The 27,820-nt window shown below is 37.7% G+C and overlaps 1 protein-coding gene across 5 annotated transcripts in view; it reads right to left on the reverse strand.

The window, feature by feature from the left end:
- The window catches only part of STK33 (serine/threonine kinase 33), a 170,701-nt gene that overhangs the window by 43,941 nt on the left and 98,940 nt on the right, over window positions 1-27,820 (reverse strand). For all 5 annotated transcript variants that reach the window (XM_032641445.1, XM_032641447.1, XM_032641444.1 and 2 more), the window contains 7 exons: window positions 25,118-25,222; window positions 20,269-20,407; window positions 17,924-18,012; window positions 15,961-16,045; window positions 5,563-5,638; window positions 1,395-1,507; window positions 854-939 (listed from right to left, as the gene is read on the reverse strand). In XM_032641445.1, the coding sequence (XP_032497336.1) occupies window positions 854-939; window positions 1,395-1,507; window positions 5,563-5,638; window positions 15,961-16,045; window positions 17,924-18,012; window positions 20,269-20,407; window positions 25,118-25,222 (693 nt within the window). The remainder of the gene's footprint in view (window positions 1-853; window positions 940-1,394; window positions 1,508-5,562; window positions 5,639-15,960; window positions 16,046-17,923; window positions 18,013-20,268; window positions 20,408-25,117; window positions 25,223-27,820) is intronic.

Below are 27,820 nucleotides of genomic sequence, written 5' to 3' on the forward strand. Positions count from 1 at the left end.
AGCCAGGATCCTCATTTCCACAGAAGAAAGAGAAAATAAATACTGAGAGGTAGTAGCATCCTCTTCCAAAGTTCCTGTTGTGACCAGGTAATGTTCTGGGTACAGGGATACAAAGATCAGTAAGACATAGGGTCACAAGGGCTTCCCTGGTGGCGCAGTGGTTGAGAGTCCGCCTGCCGATGCAGGGGACACCGGTTCGTGCCCCGGTCCGGGAAGATCCCACAGGCCGCGGAGCGGCTGGGCCCGTGAGCCATGGCCGCTGAGCCTGCGCGTCCGGAGCCTGTGCTCCGCAACGGGAGAGGCCACAACAGTGAGAGGCCCGTGTACCACAAAAAAAAAAAAAAAAAAAAGACATAGGGTCACTGCTCAAGGCATTAGTCCAATGGGGGAAAGCAATATGTAAATGAATAATTACTCAAGATTTCAAGCCAGGCAACAGACACTGTTAGAAGACCTTGGCTTTTCTGAATCCCTGAAGATTCCTTGCATCCAAAGAGTTGAAAGAGAAGTAGATGTTTCCAGTGCTTTACATCACTAAACTATACAGACTGCTTCAATATTCCACAGCTTTAGTAATGGACATTTCTCAGCTCTATTTTACTGGATTTGATACAAAAGAAAAGTTCATTTAAACCTCTATAAACATATATAAACAACTGTGGTAGTAATTTTAACAGTTTGAAAATACCCATTTCAGAAATGTGGCAACACTCAATAATTTTTTTAACTTGTCAGAAGATGAAACTAAATGATTGTTTTAAGAAGACTATATATAAACTACAAGGCCAGATGAGAAGAAATAAGCAATGACAGCATGCCAAAAAGAAAAAAAAGAGGTAATACTGTAACTTACCGTTAACCACTGGTTATCTAGTAGTTCCTTAGCTGTGATTCTATGAGCAGGATCTACTTTCATAAGTTGTTTCAAAACACTTTTAGCTGCAAATAAGGGAAAAATCCTGAAAGTCTTATTTATCTCAACTATAATTAGTACCACACATTTTCCAGTTTATTTAGGATTAGGTCTGTATGATATGAAGGAAACTTCTCAGTTATAAAATAAATATCATCAGTACCAATGGCTAGTATTAAATAAAGTTTAAGGCCTATAGTGAGGTTTTATTGCCTGGATTACCTGGTTTATGGCTTATAGTAAAAAATTAGCTAGATGATCAGCAAATTTCCTCTTCAATTTTTATTATGCATTTTCTGTTTTTGCTGAAAGTTTCAACTATAACAAGCACAGTGAAGATATCACTATTACCACAAGTAGATAGTGTATTTCTACAAGTAAATTCAATGACTAACCAGAGATCTAAAGTATCTGAATTACTGGCTGCCTTTCTTATATTATGTATACTTGCTTTAGTAAATAATAACAAATCTATACTTACCAGAATCACTTATGGAATCCCAGACTGAATCTTTAAAACGTAGTTCTCCCTTTCTTATTAACTCAAAAAGCTTCTCTTCTGACCTTGCCATAAAGGGTGCTTCTCCACATAATCTACAACAAAGACAGTTGTTTTGTTAAGATTTGTAAAAAAATAATCAGAATGAGGCTATTAAAAATTAAGTTTCCACAGGACTTGGAAGTAGTGGTGCTTCATATTTAAGTAAAGGAGAGAAAGAGGTGGGAACTTCTCTGGATGTAGAAATGGAAGCGAAGGGCTTTTGCAAGATCTGTGCTAGGCTCTTGTATACATTGGAACTTCCACATTTGCAAATGACCCAAAGCTCTTCCAGGTGGGGAAACACTAAAGGGTTAAAATACAGAAAGGTGTGTGAGTTTAAGTGCACAGTAATAGTGGTGGATGATAGAGGAGAAACACTTCAACGTGAGCAAAGGTAAGGTAACACCCTAAGGTACATAATTCACATTGGACTTACAGAAAGATAGACAGAGTTATGAGAGTCTAACGAGAGTTATCAGACTCTAATGACCATGTAAGAGTTTTATCTGTGGTAAAATGCTACACGAATGTTAGTGATAGTAAGAATAACCCTGGGGTCTACAGGCTCTGAGTCAAAACCAAAAATCCATTAAAATGGCCACAACTCTTCAAAACTGATACATAAAATGAAGAAAATCTGAATGAGCAAAATCAGTCTGGAAGGGTGAAAGCTGAGTATACGTAACAACCAATATCAGTAAAGCCATGTGTATACAGTAAACATGGGCTTATTTGTAAATTCTGTAGTACGGGGACTATGAGCCCTTAGAATCTTTTAAAGGAAGCACCGTGCTATACTTTACAAAGAGCATGGCAAGCCTATGCTGCAACAGGTGATCTAGTCCAAAACTACAAGAACATGCATAAAAGTTGCAAACGTTGGCCATCATCTTTATCATCAACCCCAACATCTGAGGGCAACCCTGTAGACAACAACCAGATTTTCCCAATGACAACCAGAGAGAAGTTGGATCTGGACTCATCACAGAGGCAACTCTAACTCTGTATGTCTATTCTTCAACTCTCAGGATTATACTTTTCCACTTTACTATGGAAACAGTAAAACGGCAGAAGTCCATTGCACTTCCCAAATGCTGGTCTATTATGTACATAAGTATAATGTATAATGATCTCCAGGTCTCTTAACAGATTTTTACTGATTTTTGTTTTTAGTCATATTTTTCTTAAAGTTCTTAAAAAACCTTTCCCATGAATATTTTTTGAATAAGTCTAAATTTGGTAAATATCTTACATGACAATGATTTTCTGGGGGGGGAGGGGGAGAGCTGTTCTCATCCTAGTAATTTATCAAACTAGGCTGGATAACACAGCTTTTCATTTACCAATAGGTTCTTGTTAAGTGATAAATATTTATTAAATTGTTCTGCAAACTCTCATTTTAATACTTTTTATTTCTCCAGCTCATTCTGACCCTCCTCTCTCTGATCTTACTTGCCTTACTACTGTTTAGTTTTAAAATGCAATAAAAAAAAGCCCAAAAAAATGGTCTTATGGACAATTACAATCTATTATAGCAAGTACAGGCCAGCAAAAGCCTGGCTCGTTGAGTCTGTTAACAACCAGTGATATGCACATTCACCAATTTCTTAGCTGCTCCCACACTGCCTGACTAGCATGCAACTATATAGCTCAAGGGCTACATTTTTAAAATTCCACTTTTTTCTGTCCTTTACAATTTTATTCACACAAAATGTATCTAATGGTTGGTCAATCAGCAGCGTATGAAATTTTATGATAGCAATTTTCTGCACATCCAGAAAAGGGAATCCAAGACATGAAAAATGCCTCTTAAAGCCTTCCGATTATTTTGCTTCATAGGAATCAAAACAGCAAAAGATAGTGCCCATAAAGAGTATTTATGTCAATTTCACCTTGAGAAAGTATGTTATCATTGTCCAATTAAGTAGCAATGAAACAAGGGTAATTGATAAACAAGAAAATAACCCCCCTGGAGAAGGTAATATGTTTGCGCCCTTGTTGAAGGAAATTGTCTGTAAGACCACTGGGCTCAGGCAGATTAATGAATAGGCACTGATTAGCTAAGTAAGAGTCTACTGTAAAGAAAAAAATATGTCATTATTATGATACGCAGTCACACTCAGAAGCAGAAAAATTAAAATTACATCTTTAAGTAGGAGAAAAAAATTTAAGGTATGTAATACGCTATCACTTCCCTTAACACCAAATTCAAACTAAGAAGGCAGCAAATACCACATGAATGGTGTAATAATAGTTCACATGTATTATGTTTGACTTGTGTTGTCCAGGAAGTCGTGAGAGTATAAAACACTAATTTTAAACAGTTGTATTTTTAATTTAAAACTAAGGCTCAGAATTTTAATATGATTCTAATCAGCACAGAACAATGATCAAAAACTTTGTGAATACATTTATACTTTATGCAATCTAAGCAGTGATATGTCAGCTATCTGAGTTACAACTACGATCACAACATCCAATTTCTACTGCCCGTGTATTCCATTTCACAGGACTGTGAAAATATAACTACTGTGATGTCAATATTTAGAAACGATCTGGAAGAGGTAGTGCACAGTGAAATCTTCAATATGACCATAAAACTAATGTTGCATCAACATAAAAATGTTCATATTCACCAACAGGCAGAACAGTGACCACGAACTTTTCAGAACATCTCTTAGACAATTCACTTTAATTCAATTTAACAAACAAATATTGAGCACTGACTACATGTCTACTATTGTACCAGATACCAGGGATGCAAAGATGAATCATATCTCTGTCCTTCATGGAATTTAGAGTAAGAAAAACAGGTACAATACACATAATATAATAATTATATTCCATTATAATCTAGCTTTTAAAAGTGCAATGAGAACACAGAAAAGTGAACAATTTATTCTATCATATTTACACATGTGCAAACTTTCCTGATTAAATATGCTCATTATTTTGTTTTTCTTTCTACATTACTGTTTTACATGCATCTTCGTCTACTGCCTTAAATTCCAAAAAGTATACACATAATGAATGTAGTAACTGCTGGGGTAGAGGAGGACTTAGGGAAATAGAAGTCTTTACTGTGTGAGCTGGACACACCCAGGAAAGAGGTTAGCAGAGAAGAAAAAAGAACATCTAGGCAGAATGAGCTGCATGAGCAAAGACCCAGAAGCATGCGATACAGGGTGCCTGAGTCCTAAGGAGTGGCCTAGAGTGTCCACCAGCACAGGGTAAGTGAATGGGAACACATATGCAGACCAAGATTAGAAAGGCACTCTGGAGCCAGGCAGTGGAAGCTTTGTGTTACGCCATGCGGGGATGCTCTGAGATTTTTCTACAGCAAGGGAGAATTACCAGAGGTTGTTAATCAGGAAAGTAGTACAATCAGATTTGTGATTTAGAAAGACAACTCTGACAACTGTGTGAAGGGTGAACTCGAGGCAGGAGAACCGACAGAAAGACACTGTAATCTTCTAGAAAGGGATCGTAAGGAGAAACGATACAAGTGAAGAGAAATGAAATAATAGGTGAGGACACTTGAAAGGAAAAATACAGGCCATGGGGTTTGACTGAATCTTGAGAGTGAGAAAGAAGAGAGAGCAAGAAAGGCCAACATTTTCAGTAGCATGAAGAGAAGTAGAAACAACAGAATACTCCCTGGACCCTGGGCTGAACCTTTATCTGGTTACTGCCCGCTCCTCACACGTGCCCTGTCCATCAGGTGGCTCTAGTGCCAGGTCCCAGGACCTCCCTCTACCTGATGCTCTATAAGTGAATCTCTTGAGAAAATACAAAGAAGCTTTTGTTTTGTAGCAAAGGATCAGGGAGGTGCTGAGGCAAGTTTTTCATGTGGCTCAGATCATATAGTGCATTGTAGCATTTATAGATCAATGAAAAGAAAGGCTGAAAGTTATAAATTGATTGTATTAAAAAAATACCTAATGGATGCACCTGACAACTAATAAGACACCTTTTAGAATGACTTCCCAACTGTTTCTTTAGTCGCTTTCTTAAAACTATATTGTTTAGTTTTAATTTAAAGTCTATGTAATTCTACTGTTAGGGACCATCCATTCATTTTAAGTTGTACATTTAGCAGGGTACTTACAAAATGTACATTATGACACCTATGCTCCAAATGTCACACTGCTGGCTATAGTCGTGGGCATTGATAACTTCAGGGGCTGCCAAATAAGCAGAAATAAAATAATATTAATAATACAATAAATGACTTTTAATGCTTAAACACAAAGCATGAAAAATGTGCTGATGTGCTGTAATTTATTCCCCCACAGGGAAAAAGAGAACCAACAGCAGATGTTAAGTGAATAATGTATAGGCTTAACAACTGACGTCTCTGTATCCTCACCCCTGCTATTTAGCTTCTAATGGAACAATGGCACACACTGTATAGCTAAATGCACAACTCTTCATCTCTTTCAAATTGTTAAGAAATGATTTTGCAAAGATTGTGTAGTTATAGTAGAAGACAACAATATCTCAGTTCTTTGCCAAAAACAGAATTGAAAACATACCTTAAGTAGATACAATTTAAAACAAGCCCAATAGGTAGAAATCTGGATTTACAGAGAAACTAAGATAAACGGTTATAAATCACTTCAGTAAAATAACGGTAGTAATAATAACATCATAGCACTCCTATGGCAGTATGAATTATCTTCCACATTTTCTAAATGAGAAAACTAAGACAGAGAGCTCCTAGAACATAACTTGATCAAAAAGCCAATTAGTCCCAGGATGATGACTAGGATGCAGGCACTCCTGACTCCCCAACTCTGGGCTACTTACTTACAATGTGTCCACAATAGGGTTCCTTTAAACAATCTTCTCAAAGTAGAACTTTTTTTTTTACTTTGAGGTAGCACATTTTTTAATGATTAGGTTTTTTATAATGGCTGGCTTTCTAAAAAGTCACATATGATATTCCAGGAATATGTCTATTATACTTCTACAGCTAGGTAGCACCACACAGGGCCGACTGTAAGTTATACGTGGATTCACCCCTGCGTCGTTCAAGGGTCAACTGCGTGTATTTGAATAGAACTTTAAAATTTACAAAGTACTTTTGTATAGATGATGTTATTTGTATAAATTATGTTAAGAATCATGTGAGATGGGTATGTAGCCATGACTTACTTTGCCAGCGAGGAAATTAAGGTTCAGGTACCCATATGAAGCGACTCACCTAAAGCAACACTGTTACACAGCGCCTCCCATGTAAAAGGTGTTTTTACTTTAGAAAGCAGCTTCAATCACCCCCCCAACATACACACAGCTTTTATAACTACTAAAAGCAAATGAAATTTCATTTCCTCTGCCTATTGTTAAAGGAACTAAAAAGCAACAACAAAGGAGTTAAAAGGTAAACAGAAGAAAGAGAACAGGCTCAACCGTAATTAACAAATTGAATAATTCTTCTCTAAATCACTGAAAATTAAAATTAATATTTTCCTTTAAGCAATTACTTGTATTCTTTAACTCTACTTAAACTTTTAAAATATGGAATCATTAAAGCTCAAGTTGCTCTATGGCTGCATGTCTACGACAAGGGCAGATTCCGTGATCCGATTCCCTGACAGATCTCCATGTAGGTGCATCACACAGCAGGGGCCCGGAATTTGGAGCCCTCACTCCCTCTTTCGGAGTCACCTTAATTATCAGGGGCAGTTCTACTTGCACTGTCATCGCAGCTCTCACAGGGAGGCAAAGGCCAGACTGGCTGGGCCAAGAAGCCATTTAGGAAGTCAGCAAAGCTCCACAAACCATCTGCCTTCTCTCTTGTTCTCTCACTTGTCTCACAGTGCAGACAACTAATAAGCAGGCATAAAACTCAGGGTGCTTGGATATATTTTCCCCATGTAACTACAGACCAGATGTCTTTTGCCAACAGGAGGATATGAACAGAATCTAAAGTAGCCTCTTCCCAAATAAGATAAAACAATTTAGAAGCTTTATGCATCAAGTAGACAAAGAAACAATGAACTAGGTATACTGCTCAGCCATAAAAATGAATAAACTACTGATATAACAACACGGGTAAGTCTCAAAATCATTACATGGAACAGAAGAAGACAGACACAAAAGAATATATACTTATGATTCAATTTATATAAATTCTAGACAAGCAAAACTAAACTAAGGTAATGGAAATCATCAGTGGTCGCTGGGGTCTGGGTGAGGAATCGACTGAGAGGGACACAAAGGAAATTTCTGGGGTGATGGAAATGTTCTATATATTCACTGGGGTGGTAATTGTACAAGTATAGGTATTTGTCAAAACTCATTAAACTTTACACTTAAAATCTGTGCATTTTATTATATGTAAATTATGTTTCAATAAAGTATATTTTAAAGAAAACTACTAAAAGTACAAAAAGAATCTATCAAAGCCCTGCGCTGGTGAGTGACTTTAATAATTCTCTTAGAAATCAACAGAGGAAGCAAGCAAGATTAAATTAACAATATTGACTGGGTGGCCGAGATGGCAGAGCAGGAAGGCCGTGAACTTCCACAGACACACCAAAATTACCACCACTTACAGAGCAACTGTCTATAGGAATGACCTGAAAACCAGCAGAAAACAATTTCCACAACTAAAGACATAAGTAGGAACTACAAGAAGATGGATAGGAGGGGCGCAGACACAGTAGAGTTAGGACCTACGCTCTCAGATCGGTGAGCCACAGACAGGAGGAATGTCACGGTCTTGAGGTCCTCCCCAGGGAGTGAGGGCTCTTGGTCCCACATCAGGCTCCCCAGCCCAGGGGGTCCTGCACCAGGAATACAAAGCACCCAGAACGTCTCCCTCTGAAAACCAGCAGTGCTTATGTCTGGGAGAGCTGGAGCGCTAGAGCAAACAAGAGACTCCACTCTAAAAGGGCGCACGCAAAATCTCATCCACTCTGAATCCCAGCTCAGAGGCAGCACTTTGAACATGAGTCAGACCCACTTGCTGATCTTGGAAAACCTCCCAGAGAGGGAGGGAGCAACTAGGACTCCCCCTGGGGACTGGCAGCAGCCATTTTGGGGAGTTCATTGTAACACGTGGACACTGGTGCTGGTAAGCACCATTTTGGATGCCTCCCCCTAGCTTATTAGCACCGGGACCTGCCCCACCCACCAGCGGGCACACACCAGCCCCACACCCCCTGGTAGACAGCTGCCAAGACCTGGCCCGCCCACCAGCAGACTTACACCAGCACTAAGGCCCCCATACCATTCAGACGCCATGTGGGAACCCAGCCTTGCCCACCAGCAGGCCAGCAGCAGCCCCATGCAGTTAACCCTGCAGTAAGCCTACCCCACCTTCTAGCAGGCCCAGAGCCACTGGACATGACACAGCCTCAAAGCCAACCAGGCTGGGGGCCAGTCCCACCTACCAGTGTGCTCAGAGTAGTCAGCCCCACCACAGCAGAAGGGTGCATGCAGCCCACATAGGAGTTGCCCCGAGAACATAGAGCTCCAGTGACCAGAGAGGAGCATGCTGCTGGGCCCCACAGGACATCTCCTGTATAAGGCCACTTCTCCAAGATCAGAAAACACAACCAACATACCTGATACATAGAAATAGACACAGAGGATTGGGCAAAATGAAAAATAAAAATGCAAAAAGCACAAACACATTAAGTTTAAATAATATACTACTAAACAACCAGTGGGCCATTGAATAAGTCAAAGAGGAAATAAAAATACCTAAACAGAAATAAAAATGGGAATACAATGATCTAAAATCTGTGGGACACAGCAAAAGTAGTTCTAAGAGGGAAGTTTATGGAGACACAAGCCTTACCTCAGGAAACAAGAAAAACCTCAAATAAACAATCTAGCCTTACCCCTAAAGGAACCAGAAAAAGAAGAACAAACAAAACCCAAAATTAGGAGAAGGAAGAAAAAATAAAGATCAGATTGGAAATAAAAGAAATAGAGACTAAAAAGATATAGAAAAGAACAATGAAACTAAGAGCTAGTTCTTCAGAAAGATAAAATTGATAAACCTTTAGCAAGACTCATCAAGAAACAAGATAGAAGACACAAATAAAATCAGAATGAAAGAGAAGTTACAACCAACACCACAGAAATACAAAGTATCGTAAGACATTACTATGAACAATTATATAACAATCAAATGGACAATTTAGAAGGAACAGATAAATTCCTTGAAATGTACACTCTCCCAAGACTGAATCAGGAAGAAATAGAAAATATGAAGAGACCAATTACCAGTAATAAAATTGTATCAGTAATTTAAAAACTCCCAACAAACAAAAGTCCAAGACCAGATAGCTTCACAGGTAAATTCTATAAAACTCTTAAGAAGAATTAACACCTATCCTTATCAAGCTATTCCAAAAAGCTGAAGAGGAAGGAGGATTTCCAAACTTATTCTACAAGGCCAGTGTCAGCCTGCTATCAAAACCAGGTAAAGATACCACAAAAACGAAAATTATAGGCCAATATCACTGATGAACCAGATGTAAAAAATCCTCAAAAAAATCTTAGCAAACCAAATTCAATAATACATTAAAAGAATCATATACCATGAGTAAGTGATATTTAGTCCAGGCACTCAGGATGGTTCAATATCTTCAAATCAATCAATGTGATACACCACATTAACAAATTGAAGGGTAAAAATCATATGATCATCCTAATAGATGCAGAAAAAGCTTTTGACAAAATTCAACATCCATTTATGACAAAAACTCTCCAGAAAGTGGGTATGAGGGAACATACCTCAATATAATAAAGGCCATAATGGGAAACCCACAGTGAACATCATACTCAATGGTAAAAAGCTGAAAGCATATCCTCTAAGAGCAGGAACAAGACAAGGATGTCCACTCTCACCACTTTTATTCAATATAGTATTGGAAGTCCTAGCCATGGCCATCAGATAAGAAAAAGAAATAAAAGGAATCCACACTGGAAAGGAAGAATTAAAGCCATCACGGTTTGCAGATGACATGATACTGTATACAGAAAATCCTAAAAATGACAACAAAGAACTATTAGAATAAATGAATTCAGTAAAGTTGCAGGATACAGAATTAATATTTAGATATTTATTGCATTGCTATACACTAACAACAAATTATCAGAAAGAGAAATTAAGAAAACAATCCCACATATGGATCAATGGAACAGAATGGTGAGCCCAGAAATAAACCTACACACCTAAAGTCAATTAATCTTTGACAAAGGAGGTAAGAATGTACAATGGAAAGAAGACAGTCTCTTCAACAAGTGGTGTTGGGAAAGTTGGACAGCCACATGTAAACCAACGAAGTTAGAACACACCCTCTCAACATACACAAAAAATAAACTCAAAAGGGCTTAAAGACTCAAATATAAGACATGATACCATAAAACTCCTTGAAGAGAACATAGGCAAGACATTCTCTAACATAAATCATACCAAACTGTTCTTAAGTCAGTCTGCCAAGGCAATAGAAATAAAAGCAAAAATAAACAAATGGGACCTAATCAAGCTTACAAGCTTCTGTACAGCAAAGGAAACCATAAACAAAATGAAAAGATAACCTACAGACTGGGAGAAAATATTTGCAAATGATGCGACCAACAAGGGCTTAATTTCCAAAATATACAAACAGCTCATACAACACAACAACAAAAAAACAAACAACCCAATAAAAAAATGGACAGAAGACCTAAACAGACATTTCTCCAAAGAAGAGAGACAGACGGCCAACAGGCACATGAAAAGATGCTCAACATTCCTGATTATTAGAGAAATGCAAATCAAAACTACAATGAGGTACCACCTCACACAGGTCAGAATGACCATCATTAAAAAGTCTACAAATACAAATAACAAATGCTGGAGAGGGTGTGGAGAAAAAGGAACCCTCCTACACTGTTAATGGGAATGTAAATTGGTGCAGCCACTATGGAAAACAGTATGTAGGTTTCTCAAAAAACTAAAAATAGAGCTGCCATATGATCCAGCAATCCTACTGCCAGGCATATATCTGGACAAAACTCTAATTCAAAAGGCTACATGCACCCCTATGTTCATACTAGCACTATTCACAATAGCAAAGACATGGAAACAACCTAATGTCCATTGACAGATGAATACATAAAGAAGATGTCATACATATATACAATGGAATACTTTGCAGCAGTAAAAAAAAGAATGAAATAATGCCATTTGCAGCAATATGGATGGACTTAGAGACTATCATACTAAGTGAAGTAAGTCAGAAAGAGAAAGACAAATACCATAGGATATCACCTATATGTGGAATCTAAAGTATGACACAAATGAACCTATCTACAAAACAGAAACAGACTCACAGACATAGAGAAGAGACTTGTGGTTTCCAAGAGGGAAGGGGAGTAGGGGAGGGGTGGATTGGGAGCTTGGGGTTAGCAGATGCAAACTATTATATACAGAATGAATAAACAACAAGGTCCTACTGCATAGCACAGGGAACTATATTCAATATCCCATGGTAAACTATAAAGGAAACAATATAAAAAAGAATGTATACATATGTATAACTGAATCACTTTGCTGTACAGCAGAAATTAACACAACACTGTAAATCAACTATACGTCAATTAAAAAAAAAGACAACAATCTCATTTACAATTGCATCAAAAAGAATAAAATACCTAGGAATAAATCTAACTAAAGAGGTAAAAGACCTGTGCTCAGAAAACTACAAGACAATGATGAAAGAAACTGAAGATGACACAAATGGAAAGATATACCATGCTCATGGACTGGAAGAATTAATATTATTTAAATAACCATACTGCTCAAGGCAATCTAGAGATTCAGTGCAATCCCTATCAAAATAACAATTGTATTTTTCACAGACTAGAACAAATAATTCTAAAATTTGTATGGAAACACAAAAGACCCTCCTGAATAGCCAAAATAATATTGAGAAAGAACAGAGCTGGAGATATCATGCTGCTCAATTTCAAACTATAATACAAAGTGACAGTAATCAAAACAGTATGGTACTGGCACAAAAATAGACACATAGATCAATGGAGCACAATAGAGAGCCAGAAATGAACCCACACTTATATGGTCAATTAATCTATGACAAAGGAGGCGAGAATATACAATGGAGAAATGACAGCCTCTTCAATAAATGATGTTGGGGAAACTGGACAGCTGCATGGAAAAGACTCAAAATGGACTAGTTTCTCATACCATATACAATTTAAATAATCTCAAAATTGATAAAAGACTTAAATGTAAGACCTGAAACCATAAACCCCCCTAGAAGAAAACATAGGCAGTACGCTCTTTGACACAGGTCTTAGCAATATTTTTTGGATGTGTCTCCTCAGGCAAGGGAAACAAAAGCAAAAATAAGCAAATCAGACTACAACAAATTAAAAAGCTTTTGCACAGAGAAGGAAACTATCAACAAAGTGAAAAGGCCACCTGCTAAATGGGAAAAGATATTTGCAAATGATATATCTGATAATGGTTAATAACCAAAATATACCAAGAATCATACAACTCAACATCAAAAAACCAAACAACCCGATTTAAAAATGGGCAGAGGACCTGAATAGACATTTTCCAAAGAAGGCATACAGAGGGCCAACAGGCACGTGAAAAGGTGCTCAACATCTCTAACCATCAGGGAAATGCAAATTAAAGCTACAATGAGATACCACCTCCCACCTGTCAGAATGGCTACCACCAAAAAGACAACAAGTAGCAGATGTTGGTGAGGATGTGGAGAAAAGCAAACCCTCATGCACTGGTTGGTAGGAATGGAAATTGGTGCAGCCGTTCTGGAAGATAGTATGAAGATTCTGCAAACAGTTAAAAATAAAACTGCCATACGATCCAGCAATTCCACTTCTGGGTATTTTTCTGGAAATATAACCCAAAAAACAAAAAACCAAGAATTTGAAAAGATGTCTGCACCCCTATGTTCAATGCAGCATTATGTACAATAGCCAAGATATGGAAGCAACCTAAGTGCCCATTGATAGACGAAAGGATAAAGAAGATGTGGTTTACATACACAATAGAATACTACTCAGCCATAAAAAATTCAATCTTGCCATTTTCAACAACATGGATGGTTCCTGAGGTTATTATGCCAAGTGAAATAAGCTAGAAAGAGAAAGACAAATACTGTATGATCTTACTTATATGTGGAATCTAAAAAACAAAACAAACGAACAATATAATACAAAATGGACACAGGTTCATAGATATAGAGAACAAATGGGTGGTTGCCAGGGGGGTGGGGGGGTTAAATTTTCTAGGTGGTTGGGATGTGTTTGGTGCTCATGTGAATGTGTGTTAATTTATCTCGCCTTTTGGTTTTTCTGTCTAGCTTTCTTCATTATACTAGGTAATTGTGACTTAAAGGTTTCCAACTTTTAGGAGTTTTCTCTGTGATTGAACACAGGATTCATTTTTGCAAATGTTACACTGGATATTTTGAAATCTTCTGAAAAACATAAATTATCAAAATGACTCAAGAAGATGTGAAAAACTTGAATAACCTAATATAAATTAATAATAGAAACTTTATCCCCCAAAGGGTATCAGGACCAAAAAATTTTAAGGGGAAATTTCATCAAATAATTAATGAACAGGTAATTTCTATTGCTTAAGTGGTTCATGAGCATACAAAAAGTGAAAATATTTTATTTTTAAAATGAGGATATTATAACCCTAACATCAAAAAAGACAAGGGCAGCTGAAAGAAAGAAAGCTACACTCAAAGTTCCTAAATAAAGTGGTGACAAATTGAATATGGCAGTACATTAAATCAAGTGGGGTTTAATCCAAAAGTACAACGATGGTTCAACATTTTAAAAATCTATTAATGTAATTATTTCATTAATAAATTTAAAGAGAAAAAATATATGATCATCTCAATAGGTACAGATTTGAATAGACATTTCATCAGAGAAGATATATGAATGACTAATAAGTACATGAAAAGATACTCAACATCATTGGTCATTAAGGTAATGCAAATTAAAAATCACAATGAGATACTACTTCATAACCACTAGAATGGCTATAATTAAAAAGATAGATAATATAAAGAGTTAGCAAGGATGTGAAGAAACTGGAACTCTCATACATTGCTAGTGCAAAGGAAAATATTAGAGCCACTCTGGAAAATTGTTTGGCAGTTTCTTACAAAGTATAAACATAAATAATATATGACCCAGCAATTTCACTCCTTGGTAGCTACCCAAGGAAAATGAAACCACATGTCCACAAAAAAAAACTTGTACACGAGGGACTTCCCTGGTGGCACAGTGGTTAAGAATCTGCCTGCCAATGCAGGGGTCATGGGTTCGAGCCCTGGTCCGGGAAAATCCCACATGCCATGGAGCAACTAAGCCCATGCGCCACAACTACTGAGCCTGTTCTCTAGAGCCTGCGAGCCACAACTATTGAGTCCACGAGCCACAACTACTGAAGCCCGCACGCCTAGAGCCCGTGCCCTGCAACAAGAGAAGACAACGCAATGAGAAGCCTGCGCACCGCAACGAAGAGAAGCCCCCCTCGCCGCAACTAGAGAAAGCCTGTGCACAGCAACAAAGACCCAACATAGCCAAAAACAAATAAAATAAAATAAATTTTATGAAAAGCTTAAAAAAAAAACAACTTGTACACGAATGTCCATAGCAGGATTATTCATAATAGCTCCAAACTGGAAACAATCCACATGCCCATCAGCTAATAAATATATAAACAACATACAACGGACAACTGTTCAGTAATATAAAGAAACAGACTGCAACAGGGATGTACCTCAAAAACATCATGCTATGTGAAAGAAGCCAGGCGTATAAGCCTACATATTGCATGATCCCATGTATATGAAATGTCCAGAAACAGCCAATCTAGAGAGATAAGGATTAGTGGTTACCTGGGGTTGGGATGGGAATGAGATTGAGTGCAAACGGGCATGAGGCAACTTTTGGGGGTAGAACTGTTCTAAAACTGGATTGTGGTGATGTTGCACAACTCTGTGAATGTATGAAAAAAATCACTGAATGGTACACTTTTATGGTATTTAAATTATACTTCAGGAAAGCTGTTAAAAATCACATTTAGAAAAATGGGCAACTTGGTTTATAAAATATATTTAATCAGTACTCTATGAAAAACCACTGGATGGCAATGAAATTGGATAAAAAATGGAAAGAAGCAAAACATACTCATGATTTTAGCATGAATTAATAAAACAATAATTAAGTTTGGGTGTATGATTACCTAAGAGACATAAACAGCTATAAGAAGAGCCCAGAGAAATAATGAAAACTATAATCTTTGAAGATAAGAACTATGAGAAATCTGCTAAAACAACTAAAATTATTTGACCTAAGAAAAGGTTAGCTTGCTCAGGGCCATTAAGTCATGACGTGAAATTGAACTGCTCAAGTTTTAATCCATACTAGTTGTTCTACTTTTTCATATAGAAAAAAAATCATTTTAAGTCTACTAACTTACCCATATAGATAGGTGTCCCACATGTGGTCTGCAGCATGGCTTCACTCCTTCCTTGCTTCTTCACCGCTAAACCAAAATCAGTCACCTACAAGAAGAAACTCGTACGGAGTTACCTGTGTTCCAGTCCCAGAATTCACTCATTCTGCAAATAGGACTTTCACCGCATTGTATTGCATTTAATTCAGGGATTCTTGAGGACGGAGGGGCTTTACTTGTATTGCTAATAAGGACCTTGCTTCCCCTCCCCACCCACCCGTCCTTCTGAAGAAGAAACTTGGTAAAGAGAAGCTTGGTTTGTCGAATCTTGAGAAAACACCCATGATGTTATTGTTCATTCCTTCTAATTAAATTCACCAGTTCAACACAGGAAGTTGTTCTTGCAAGAAGGCATTTAACTTTTTTTCAAATAAAAAAGTTATTTTCATAACGTTCTTTCACTGTAAAATACATTCTGGCCTTAGTAAGTTTATCATCTATTTTTCTGATGCTCAAGCTATGTTCCAGTTTAAAGTGCTGTTATAAATGCAAATCATTATCCTTGTCAGCACTCAAGGAAACTCCCCCCTTTAATAACTATTTACAAAACATTATCTCTAGTAAATGCTATCTTTTCTTTACTATTATTTCCTTTGTGTTTCTAGAGTATACTAATTTAAAAAATTATTACACTATTAAAAACTACGAGAAGCAAATTGACAGGAAAAAAACCACAATATAGCTACAAATACACAGGAGGCCTACTGCTGCAACTGCAGGCTTTCTGCTCAGTCCTAAATCTTGGTCATTAAACATTTGGTTATTAAATATTCAGTACGTGCCCTTGGTTTTGTCTCCCAAGTTGGAACAGCCTTGGGCTGAAAGCAGAAAAACAGGCACATTTATTGATCACACAATCAAAGATAGGCTTTTGGTCCACAGACACTGAATGGAAAGTTTCCAGTACCGCATGGAGTAAGAAAATATTCCTATCAACAATGTAATATCACTATTTTTCTAAAGAGATTAATAAATTTCTCCAGGACTGTTCACAATGATCCTACTTGGAGCATTAAGATACATATCTTCCTCTACAGAAAATTTATACAGATATCAAATATATAAAAGCTTTCATGATCCAATTCAGTTCTTTGCAGAGCATTTATTCCTTTATGCACCAAATATTAATTGAGCACATACTATGCTTCAGGCACTACTCCAGGTACCAACAGTGAATGAGACACACAGAATTCCTGTTCTCGTAGAGTTTACAGTGGAAATATTTAAGAACATTTACTTTACTTGGGTAAAACAACAATGCTGTTAAACTATTTAAATGCAACAGAGCAAGTTATTCACAGACAACATTTTATTCCTAAATTAACACATTCATATATTTTGAAAGCAGCCACTTTTAAAGTGCTAAGTAATAAATAATGTATCCTATCATTTATTTGACATTAAGGAACACTTAATTTGAATAAAGTCTTCAAGAATAAATAGTTGGCACATTAATTTTTCTTAGGACATAAATATTAATACCCAAATTATTAAGTTTGGGTATTTTTAAATGAGAAATACATACTTTATTTTTAAATGAGAAATACAGACTTTAGCATTAATTTAGTATCAAAGGCACAGCCAAGGTGCACTTTTTCTCTAGATCTGTAACACATTTACATCAAATTACCGGGCATAATTTTGAAATTAATTAGAATTCAGAGCATCTGTTTGTTTGCTATTAACTAATGATTTAGAACTATCAAAATGAATATGTACTTTAGAAAAATTCAATAGCACCACTTAACTTGTAAAATTATTCTTGTCAGTCACAACCTCTTTTGTGAAATTTTAATTTTTTTAGCACAAGCTCTTAGTTTTGGCTGTTTAAAAGCTTTCAAAATGTATCTAAAAAGAGGATGTACTTTGCCACTTCACTATCAAACTGTTTATAGGCAAATAATTACGACCATTTCTAGTATCTTACCTTTATGTTTAAGTTCATTTCATCATTAGCATCAATAAAGCTGCTTTTAACCATTATGTTTTCCAGTTTTAGATCTCTATGCACTATACCTACCAAGAAAATAAACAACAAATCAAATGAAATGGATAATGAAAAAATAGAGAGGACACAAATAGAACAAATAAATATACTTGACCAGTTAACATCCACTGTTGAAAAATTTGAGGAGGGCCAGGTGTAACCCTGCCCTCTTCTATTCCCTGATATTCAGATCCCTTTTCTCCATGTTTCTAACCTTAAGGAGCCATTTTCTTTGGCTCCTTCACCTCTCCCCAATCCCCTGCTGCTCCAACTGGCCGCTCTTCATGACAAGTGGCCTGGTAAGTGTGGAAGAGGATCCTATCCAAGGTTAGGTATTCCCTGGAGGAGGGAGACACGTGTACTTACAAGCCTGGGAAGGTTTCCCATGCCCTTCGCTCTTCAAATAGAGGATTACTTCTTTACTTCTATGTGTATGTTATTGCCAGTATGAACATTTAACATACTGCAACCTGGCAACACGTATACAAACTACACTTACTTCAGTATATTTTTCTACAACATCAGTACCACTTTCCTACTCTATACATCAAAATTAAAAACAAAAACCCCTGAGACACAAAATCTCCAGTTGAACATGTCAGAGCTCAGGTAGGACTTTTATGTACATGCAAATACTCTCATGTACCAAATATTTCCTTTGCAAATAACTGATTCAGTTCATATCCATAGCAATCATTTCCCTAAACTTAAAAAGTTATAGGCATAATTTCTGGAAAAATGAAGCTGAATGAGCCCTGGACTGGCAATTATACCTAATTATTTACAGTTCCCTTACACAGTTCCAGCCTGTGTTGGAATTTTTATTGTTTCTATTGTTCTCCTTATCTCTTCTTACATAAATACCACAAAATTTTAATATTAATTTATCTTTATGTTTTAGTAGTTGGCAGGGCAAGTCTCTCTGCTGCCTCTGCTGTTCTTCTTTTTCATTGTTTTCTTTACTAGTCTCACCCATTTCAAAATAATTTTATCAAGTTCCATGAAAAATCCTGTTAAGATTTAGTTGAAATTATACTGAATTTACAGCTTAATGTGGGAGAATCGACATTAGCATAATATTAAGCCTTTGGTTTCCTGCCCTTGCAAAAATTGTTGCCCTCTGCCTGGAAAGCCCTCCCTTTTTCGTCTGAGTTTGTATTCCTCAGCTCAAGTTTTGCTTCCTCTGTGAATTCTTCCCTGACTTTCCAAACCAAATGAGGCACTTAATATACCTATGCTCCTTGCACTTTATATGGCTTTCAGAAATTATCATGTTGCATTACAGCTTGTTTTCTGTACTCCATCTCCCATCTGCCTCTCAATTTTCTTGAGGGGCAGGTGCCTTGTCTTTTAACTTCTGTAACTCTAGAACTAACCACAATGCTGTAGGTGCTCAAGAAATATCTGCTGAATGAACCCCTGGGTTCCAGTACCGGCTCTGCCACACCTAACCATGGCACTTCACCTCTCTGGAACAAAGCTTTTTCTCACCTATAAAATGAAAAGTTTCTAAAGTCACATGTAAGCCAAACTAACACTGAAGAAAAAAAAGCAGGAGCACGAGGAAAAACAGTAGCAATAACACCAAAGAACAGTAAAGCAATTAGAAGAATTATGGATTTAAATGGATTTAAAATGTGGATTTTAAAGTAGTGAAACGATTCCCATATGGTACTATACTGGGGGATATGTATCTTTATACATTTGTCAAAATCCATAGAATTTTGGATTCTATGGATCCAAACTATGGATTTCGGGTGACAATGATGTGTCAATGTAGGTTCATCAACTGTAGTAAATGTACCACTCTGATGCGGGATGCTGATAACGGGGCAGGATGTGCATGCACGGGCAGAGGTATCTGGGACTCTCTGTAACTTCTCAATTTTGCTGTGAACCTAAAACTGCTCTAATAATTAATCTAAAATTTTTTAAATGCCTAGAATATATAGATTTTAAACATTATTAATATATGTGTTTTTAGAAATTTCACTTTTATTATTGATTTTCTATTTTTGATTTGATAATATTAGCTTCTTTTCAAACTGTTCTGTAGAAACATTCATAATTTCATCTTGTCTGTGTACAATGTAATTGCATACCTGCCTTGCTTCTAATTAAAATATATCTATAAAGTTAAAAAGGAAAATTTTTTTTAATTTTTAAAAGAAAATCTTCCATATTAGTAGGCATTATTTCTGTGACTATGAACCCTGAATACAATTGCCCTTAAACAAAAGTGGTATCTGCGCTCATGGAGTCAGTGAGCTGGATCCTCTTCTTACCCTTATTGTGAAGATAGGCTATAGCTGAGGCGAGACTTCGAATGATCCACCTGGTCTCATTCTCTGAGAAATGACCTTTCCTATCCAGAATTTCTTTGAGTTCTCCATCCTCACAAAGCTCCATCACAAGGTACATTTTCTGACATTATAAATTTAAAAAGAGAGACAGAGAGCACAAATTATTTAGCTGAGGATCTTTAAAATGTTATATATGGTATATGTATAGCAGAAATATGGTTACAATCGATCTTTTCTATCAAAACTATTTGTTATCTATCATGTACAAGATACTATGCAGGATACTAGAGGAAAAAGGAAGCATAAGACACATAGTCTTTACCTTCAAGGAGTTCAGAGTTTAGCTATAGTCACAATACCACGCGGTAATGGCTAACAGAAGAGGAATGTCCAAAATGTGATGAGGTTACAGAGGAGGGGAGCCTTTGCCTAAAGAATGCTCACTGAAGAGGCAACATACAGGCACGTCTGGATGACTGAATAGGGATTTATGGGTAGAGAATATGGGCAAGAACAGGCATAGCACATGGCATTTGCAGACTCCAAAGCTCAAAACAGCACTGGTGGGACTTCCCTGGTGGTCCAGTGGTTAAGACTCCGCCCTTCCACTGCAGGTGGCGCGGGTTCTATCCCTGGTCGGGAACTAAGATCCCGCATGCCAGCGCTGCAAGGCTAGGAAAAAAAACAGAAAGAAAGAAACCAGTGCTGGCAGTTAAAGAATAACAAGTATCTCAGTGTTAATAGCACTGGGAGTTTGGTAAGTCAGAGAAGACTGAGATGGTGAGGGGTGAGGCCAGAAAGAACACGTTGGTGTCAGGCTGTAAGGAGTCTTGGATGTCACACAAAGGAGCTGGGATTTTTTTTTTCCCCCCATGTGCAATAAGGAGCCACTGAAGAATTTTTTTTTTTTTTTTTTTTTGCGGTACGCGGGCCTCTCACTGCTATGGCCTCTCCCGTTGCGGAGCACAGGCTCCGGACGCGCAGGCTCAGCGGCCATGGCTCACGGGCCCAGCCGCTCCGCGGCATGTGGGATCTTCCCGGACCGGGGCACGAACCCGTGTCCCCTGCATCGGCAGGCAGACTCTCAACCACTGCGCCACCAGGGAAGCCCGCCACTGAAGATTTTTAAGCTGATGTCTGGAGTGGGGGGAAAGGTATGTGCTACTACCAATTCTGCATTTCTAAATGAACACTCTAACAGTAATGAGGAGCAGAGCTCAACAAACTTTTTTCTGTAAAGGCCAGATCCAGGCAGTAAATATTTTTGGCTTTGAGGAACATACAACCTCTTGCAACCACTCAACTCTGCTGTTACAGCATAAAAGCATCCATAAACAATACAACAAAACTTTATTTATGGACTTTGAAATTTAGCTTCATATAATTTTAACATGTCATGAAATTTTACTCTTTTACGTTTTTTCCAACCATTTAAAAATGTAAAAAACCTGGCTTATGGGCCATAAAAAAACAGGCCACATGCCACTGGCTCACATGCTGTGTAAGCTGACCTCTGATTATAAGAGGGTAGATGTGAGGCACAGAATGGAGAAAAGAAGGAAGAAGAAAAAGATGTGAAAATACCCGGAGGGAGAAATAGTGGGACTTAGTGACTAATTGGGTATAAATCGTAAAAAGCCACAAATGAAATGCCTCTTCCACATTTGCTGTTTCTGTGCATACATATTAATATTAAGATCACCTTAGGTATTCCGATCGCCAAGTCATCTATTAAGTCAAAAAGATTCACAGTCAACTAAAATGCGTGTCTTTTTCATACCTATGCTATTCAGACACAGACTACCCTCCATGTTTCCATTCTATCCTATACCACATTTTCACTGCTGTTTTTGAGATTCTGGAATCTGATCCTATTCTATTACCACTACTAGTGCAACTTCTGTGTTCAGTCAGCAAGCACGAATACAGGAGGACAAGGCTAACAACCTTTCTTCCTATAGTCAAAATTCTGACTCACTCAATCTCAAGATGTTTAGAATTTCAAAAGTAACTACAGAATGCTGCAAAGTCTAACACATAAATAAGCTTTTGAACTAGGCCGTAGTTTTTCCACTGACAACACCGTAGGATCATGAAATGAAATGGTAAGTAAACTATTTGGAAGGCAAAGTTATATTAGCAGTGCTTACAATATAAATTGATGTCATTTAAAAATATGTACGTTGATAAAAGTTATATCAACAGAAGTTTTTTACAACTCTTTATACAATTATTAAAAGTAATTGTGTAGAACATTTGGACTCACAAGAAACCATACATAGTCAAACTGCATGATCAGCATTACTATCTTAGCCTAACCCTTCAGGTAGCAATTTCCATTCATCCTTAAGATGGCTTCAACGGAAGGTCTAGGCATTTGTGTGAGTTGGGAAGATGGGGAGTCAGATGTGACCTGTGTGAATCAAGGGCAAACAATACATAAAAAAGACAATCACAGATGATGGTTTCTTTGGCCTTCAAATGATTCTAGATTTGGACTCCCACTTGTGCCCAACGTGAAATAACAGATCAGACTTACCCTCCCTCCTGAAACAACTTAAGAAATGGACAAAGTACATAAAATAACAATTTTCAGACATTAGACATCAGACAGCCTAGGGCAGTGATTCCTGAGAGAAGCGAAACCTATGAGACCAGCCCTGTGATTATCCTAGCTTACTGTCTGGAGAGTTTCCAAGCCACAGAGAAGGGAAAAGGAATCCAAACAGAGCCCAGCAGTCTACATGAACTGAGGAGGTGGTGCTGGGAGTCCCTGAAGGCCAAGACAACTGAAGTTCACAGAGAAGATTACCAAAGAGGAGAAATCTATGGAGAGAAGGCTCTATAGATTTGCAGACAGCCCCCCTCGACTCTTCAGCAAAGTACCAACTAGCACATATGTATGAGGAAACTACCCAAAGTTGGGAGAAGAACCATGTGAAAAGATCAGAAGAAACAATCACTGGCGCTTACACATGGCCAGGAAGGGTTTGTATTCCCATTAGCCAGAGTGGAAAATCTCATTATTCATGGGGTAGAATACTCAAAAGGGTGTTCCCTCATTAGTCTGGAAAAATTAGCCCTAGACCAAAGGCTGCTCTGGTGCCACCTAACAAAGCTTAAAGCAAGCTTGAAAAGTATCAAACTATTTCCGATAACTTAACTATGTCCCAGAATAAAGCTCAAAAATAGTTGTAAGAGTATTAAAAATAGCCAGCACCCAATCAAAAATTAACAGGCATCTAAAGAAGCAGGCATATAATGAAGGGGAAAAAATCAATCAATTAAAACTGACCTAGAAATGGCACATATGATAGAATTAAGAGAAAAGGACATTAAAGGTTATTGTAACTACATTTAAGGAGGAGGAAATAGTGAGCATGTTAAGTAGAAACATGGAAGATAGAAAAATGATCCAAAGCAAATTTCCATTGGAAGGGATAAACAGCGCATACGATGTTACAGAAAAAGAGATTACTGAATCTGAAGATATCACAATAGAAACTCAGCGAAACTAAACAGGGAGAGAAAAAAGATTGGAAAAAAAATGAATAGAGCATCAGTGAGCTTTGTACAATGTCAGGCAATCTCATGTGTACTTGAGGTCCTAAAAGTAGGAGAAGGCAGAAAAAATATTTGAAGAAATAATGGCCAAGATGTTCCTTAATTTGATGAAAGCCATAAGCTCACAGATTCAAGAAGCTCCATGAACCCCAAGCCAGGATACATGAAGACAACTATACCAAGGCACAACATAATGAAACTGGTTAAAACTGATGAAAAAGAGCAAAACTATTCTAAGCAGATTTGAGGATAAAATAAGTCACAACTCTAAAACTGAAAAGGTAGAGAAGCCTTCTGGCACCACTGCCATATACTGCTCCCATAAAAGGTAACTGTGGTCTCTAACATTTATCAAGCACTTCTAATGAATCAAGCATAACGCATAACGCAAGTTGACTATTGCTATTGCTGCCTTAGAGACTGTCAAAGGAAACAGAGAACAATAGCTAACAGTCGATGAGATGTATGCTTTATATTCGCTTTCCCGTTTAATCCTTCAACAACCAAGTGAGTTTGATACTATCATTAAACCAATCTTACAGATGAGGAAACTTAAGTATAGAGAGGTTGAGTAACTTGTCCATGGTCTCAGAGCTAATAAGTGTTGGAGCCAGGATTATATTGCATAGGCAATCTGATCCCAGAGTCCACGTGCGTAACCACTGTATCATACTGCCTCCGAGCAGAGAAATACCCAAGCCCACGTGCATAAACAACTTGAAGGCAGAATGGCAAATAACCCAGGCTTCAGAACAACTCTAAATGGAAATTACAAGCATTGAAAGACAAGAATGAAAACATCTAGGAAAGAAGGAAGATTAAACATATTAGTTTAAGACACAGATGACAAAATATCTTCTACATAGTGCCAAATATGCCCATACCAACTCTACTATGAAGCTAGACTTGCAAAATTATGACAATATGCCAAGAGACTCTAATGGAGAACCAAGGACCAAAGCAAAAAGAAAGACACTTCTAAGGAAGCTCTGGTCACAAACGGGTTATATCTGAGGTTGTTTCAATTTTAAACATTTGTTTTCAACATGCCACCAGAAATTTCACTAAAAACGTCAATCTAATCATCAGACACCTAACTATAAAACCAACAATAAAAAGTCCTCCAGAATGCTCTCATCAATCTCCAGTGACAGACTCATGCCAAGGACATGAGCCACTGTGTCCCCAAAGGATTACTTCCCAAGGGAATGATGTTCATTTTGTAATAATAACAATTTTCAAAATGCAGCACCTGACAAAGCTTTACCTTAGGCGTCTCAAATACTTGTTCTAGATGTATAATGTGTTCGTGTTTCACACTTTTTAGGATGGTCACTTCCCGTTCAAGTAACTTCACAGCAGAGCTTCCAGCCTTCAATGATGAGGAAACATAGATTTCACATATGAATTTCATTACTGCATACCTCAATATAAAAGTTAAAGTTATTTAATATTTTTCCTACATTTTCTTTAGAAGTTCCTTTTTCAAAAGATAACATGCAACTTACTTATGTGTTAAGATTAAAGTATGCCCCATCTTATCCTTTGTCCAATTTTAAGAGATATATAATTTGGCCTCAAACCACATGTTTCTTGGACTGTTTCTATAAATTAGCTACAACATGGTCTCTATGATGTCACAAAATTATTGCAATTTTTAATAGCCTTTTTGGAATTTCCTTCAAAATCGTATTGATCCTTTCATGTCAGCACAATAAAAACAAAATCTACTTTCCCGGGACATCAATTAGAAAACGGATATAAAGCATCTGTCTCATTGTTTTTGTTTTATTGTTGTTTTGTTTTGATTATATTTATATACATATCAAAAGAAACAACAGGCAGTGAGACTCTACACTTGGCCCTGCATTATATTACTTCCTAGTCCCCCAGCCTCAAAAATTTGACAGAGAGAGAAAGAGGAGAGAGAGCACACTCGATCAAGATGGAGATGGAGATTTTGCCTTCAGACCAACCTAACTCCAATTTATCTCCTTACATGTAACCCTTAACCACACCTGACCAGGCCTTCATTCAGGATATAAGTAACTGTCTACAATGTCATCTAAGAAATTCCAGAAGGGCTTTCTCCACCCTAACCACCACTACTACCATCCCAGTCATCACCCCTCTTGATATCTAAATTACCATCATTATTCAAGGATAAACATTGTCCTCATTCACATGAAAATATCCCTGAAAGGGATAATAAAGTTCTTATTCCTCCCTCCTTACCCCTAACCCCTGCCCCCGCCAAGTTTGGGAGAGACATAATAGTTCCTGAAGGACTGGAAAGGGATTGATCATAAGGCAAATTTTACCTAGTTAAAATTTTTCCTAGTGTCATCCCTGCTTCCAATTACCTTTACCCTTCAACCATTACCATCTCAGGAGGGATAGGAAACTGCCCACCCTCTGTGTCTCACCCATGGAGGATGAAAGTCACAGTTTAAGGTTATCCTAGAGGGTCAAGAGAAATAGTGATTGTGAGGAGTGAATTCCTATACAGACTAGATATGGAGAGTTATCACAATATCCATCTCAATCCTCTTCCTACCTCCCTCCACAAATGATTTGACCTGTATATAATGCAGTAATATACTGTCCAATTCATATATTGACTATATAACTTTTACTTAGTGTCCTGAAAACTCTCAGCATCAATAGGTATGTGCAAGATTATGAATTCCTAAAGTTGCAAGCAGGCATCCTGACTATATAACCCTAAAACCCAACCCCTAACCCAATCTGGGATAGGAGCAAAGCAAAGGAAATAACATCCCATTTAGTTTTTTTTTTTATAAATGTATTTACTTAATTTATTTATTTTTGGCTGGGTTGGGTCTTCATTGCTGTGCGCAGGCTTTCTCTAGTAGTGGCGAGCAGGGGCTACTCTTTGTTGTGGTGCGTGGGCTTCTCATTGCGGTGGCTTCTCTTGTTGTGGAGCACGGGCTCTAGGCGTGTGGGCTTCAGTAGTTGCGGCACGTGGGCTCAGTGGTCGTGGCTCACGGGCTCTAGAGCACAGGCTCCGTAGTTGTGGTGCACGGGCTTAGTTTCTCTGCGGCATGTGGGATCTTCCCGGACCAGGGATAGAACCCGTGTCCCCTGCATTGGCAGGCAGATTCTCAACCACTGTGCCGCCAGGGAAGCCCCGACAATTCATTTAGTTAATTCTAAAGATTTCTAGAAGGGCTCTGGATCTCCCTTTATTAAGATTTAATGTTACTGTACTAAACTTTAGGGGGAAATGGTATATAATTTCCTATGGCTTGTTTTAAAGAATACATAAAACCTACTATTTCCTTTTGTAAGTGTAATATTTATCATCGCAAATCCAAGGGGAAAACACCTAATGTTGTCTTTTGTTTTTCCTCGGGCATAGAAAGTGTTTTAAAGTTGATGAAACGATCAGATATAAAGCTTGAGGACTTAGATTCTCCCTTAAAAAGAAGCCCAGTTGTTCTTCACTCCAATGAAATCTAGTGAGACATACAGTGATTACAAGTAAACAGTACAGAAGAGAGTTGGGGGAAAAGTGGTTCAAACTGAAAGAGTAGGTAGGATGAATAAACAGAGTTAGCTCCCAATGAGGAAACAGGGAATCAAAGGAAAGGCAAAGATAGGGACAAAGTATATCAGAACCACATCAGGAGAGACTACCGGGACCCATTTCTCACTAAGACATCGCTAGCCCACAGCCCTACATCTACACATACTGATGATCAGCCCTCACCTTCAGCTCACTCTGGTAAACTTTACCTATATTTGGTTATGCTGGTTATGTTAGGTAATCCTTTCACTTGCTTTTTAGTACCTGTCTACTTGAGTTTAAGAACTGGTCCCATCCCAGAAGGCTAGAGAAATATCCACATTTCTCCAGGGGAACAGCCTAGGCCCTGGCCCTCAGGGTCAGCTGTGTTAGTGTGAAAAGCTGTACTGCCTACCCCACCCTGCACTGGCACTGTGCCCT

The sequence above is a fragment of the Phocoena sinus genome, chromosome 8 (assembly GCF_008692025.1).
Source record: "Phocoena sinus isolate mPhoSin1 chromosome 8, mPhoSin1.pri, whole genome shotgun sequence".
Lineage (NCBI taxonomy): Eukaryota > Metazoa > Chordata > Mammalia > Artiodactyla > Phocoenidae > Phocoena > Phocoena sinus.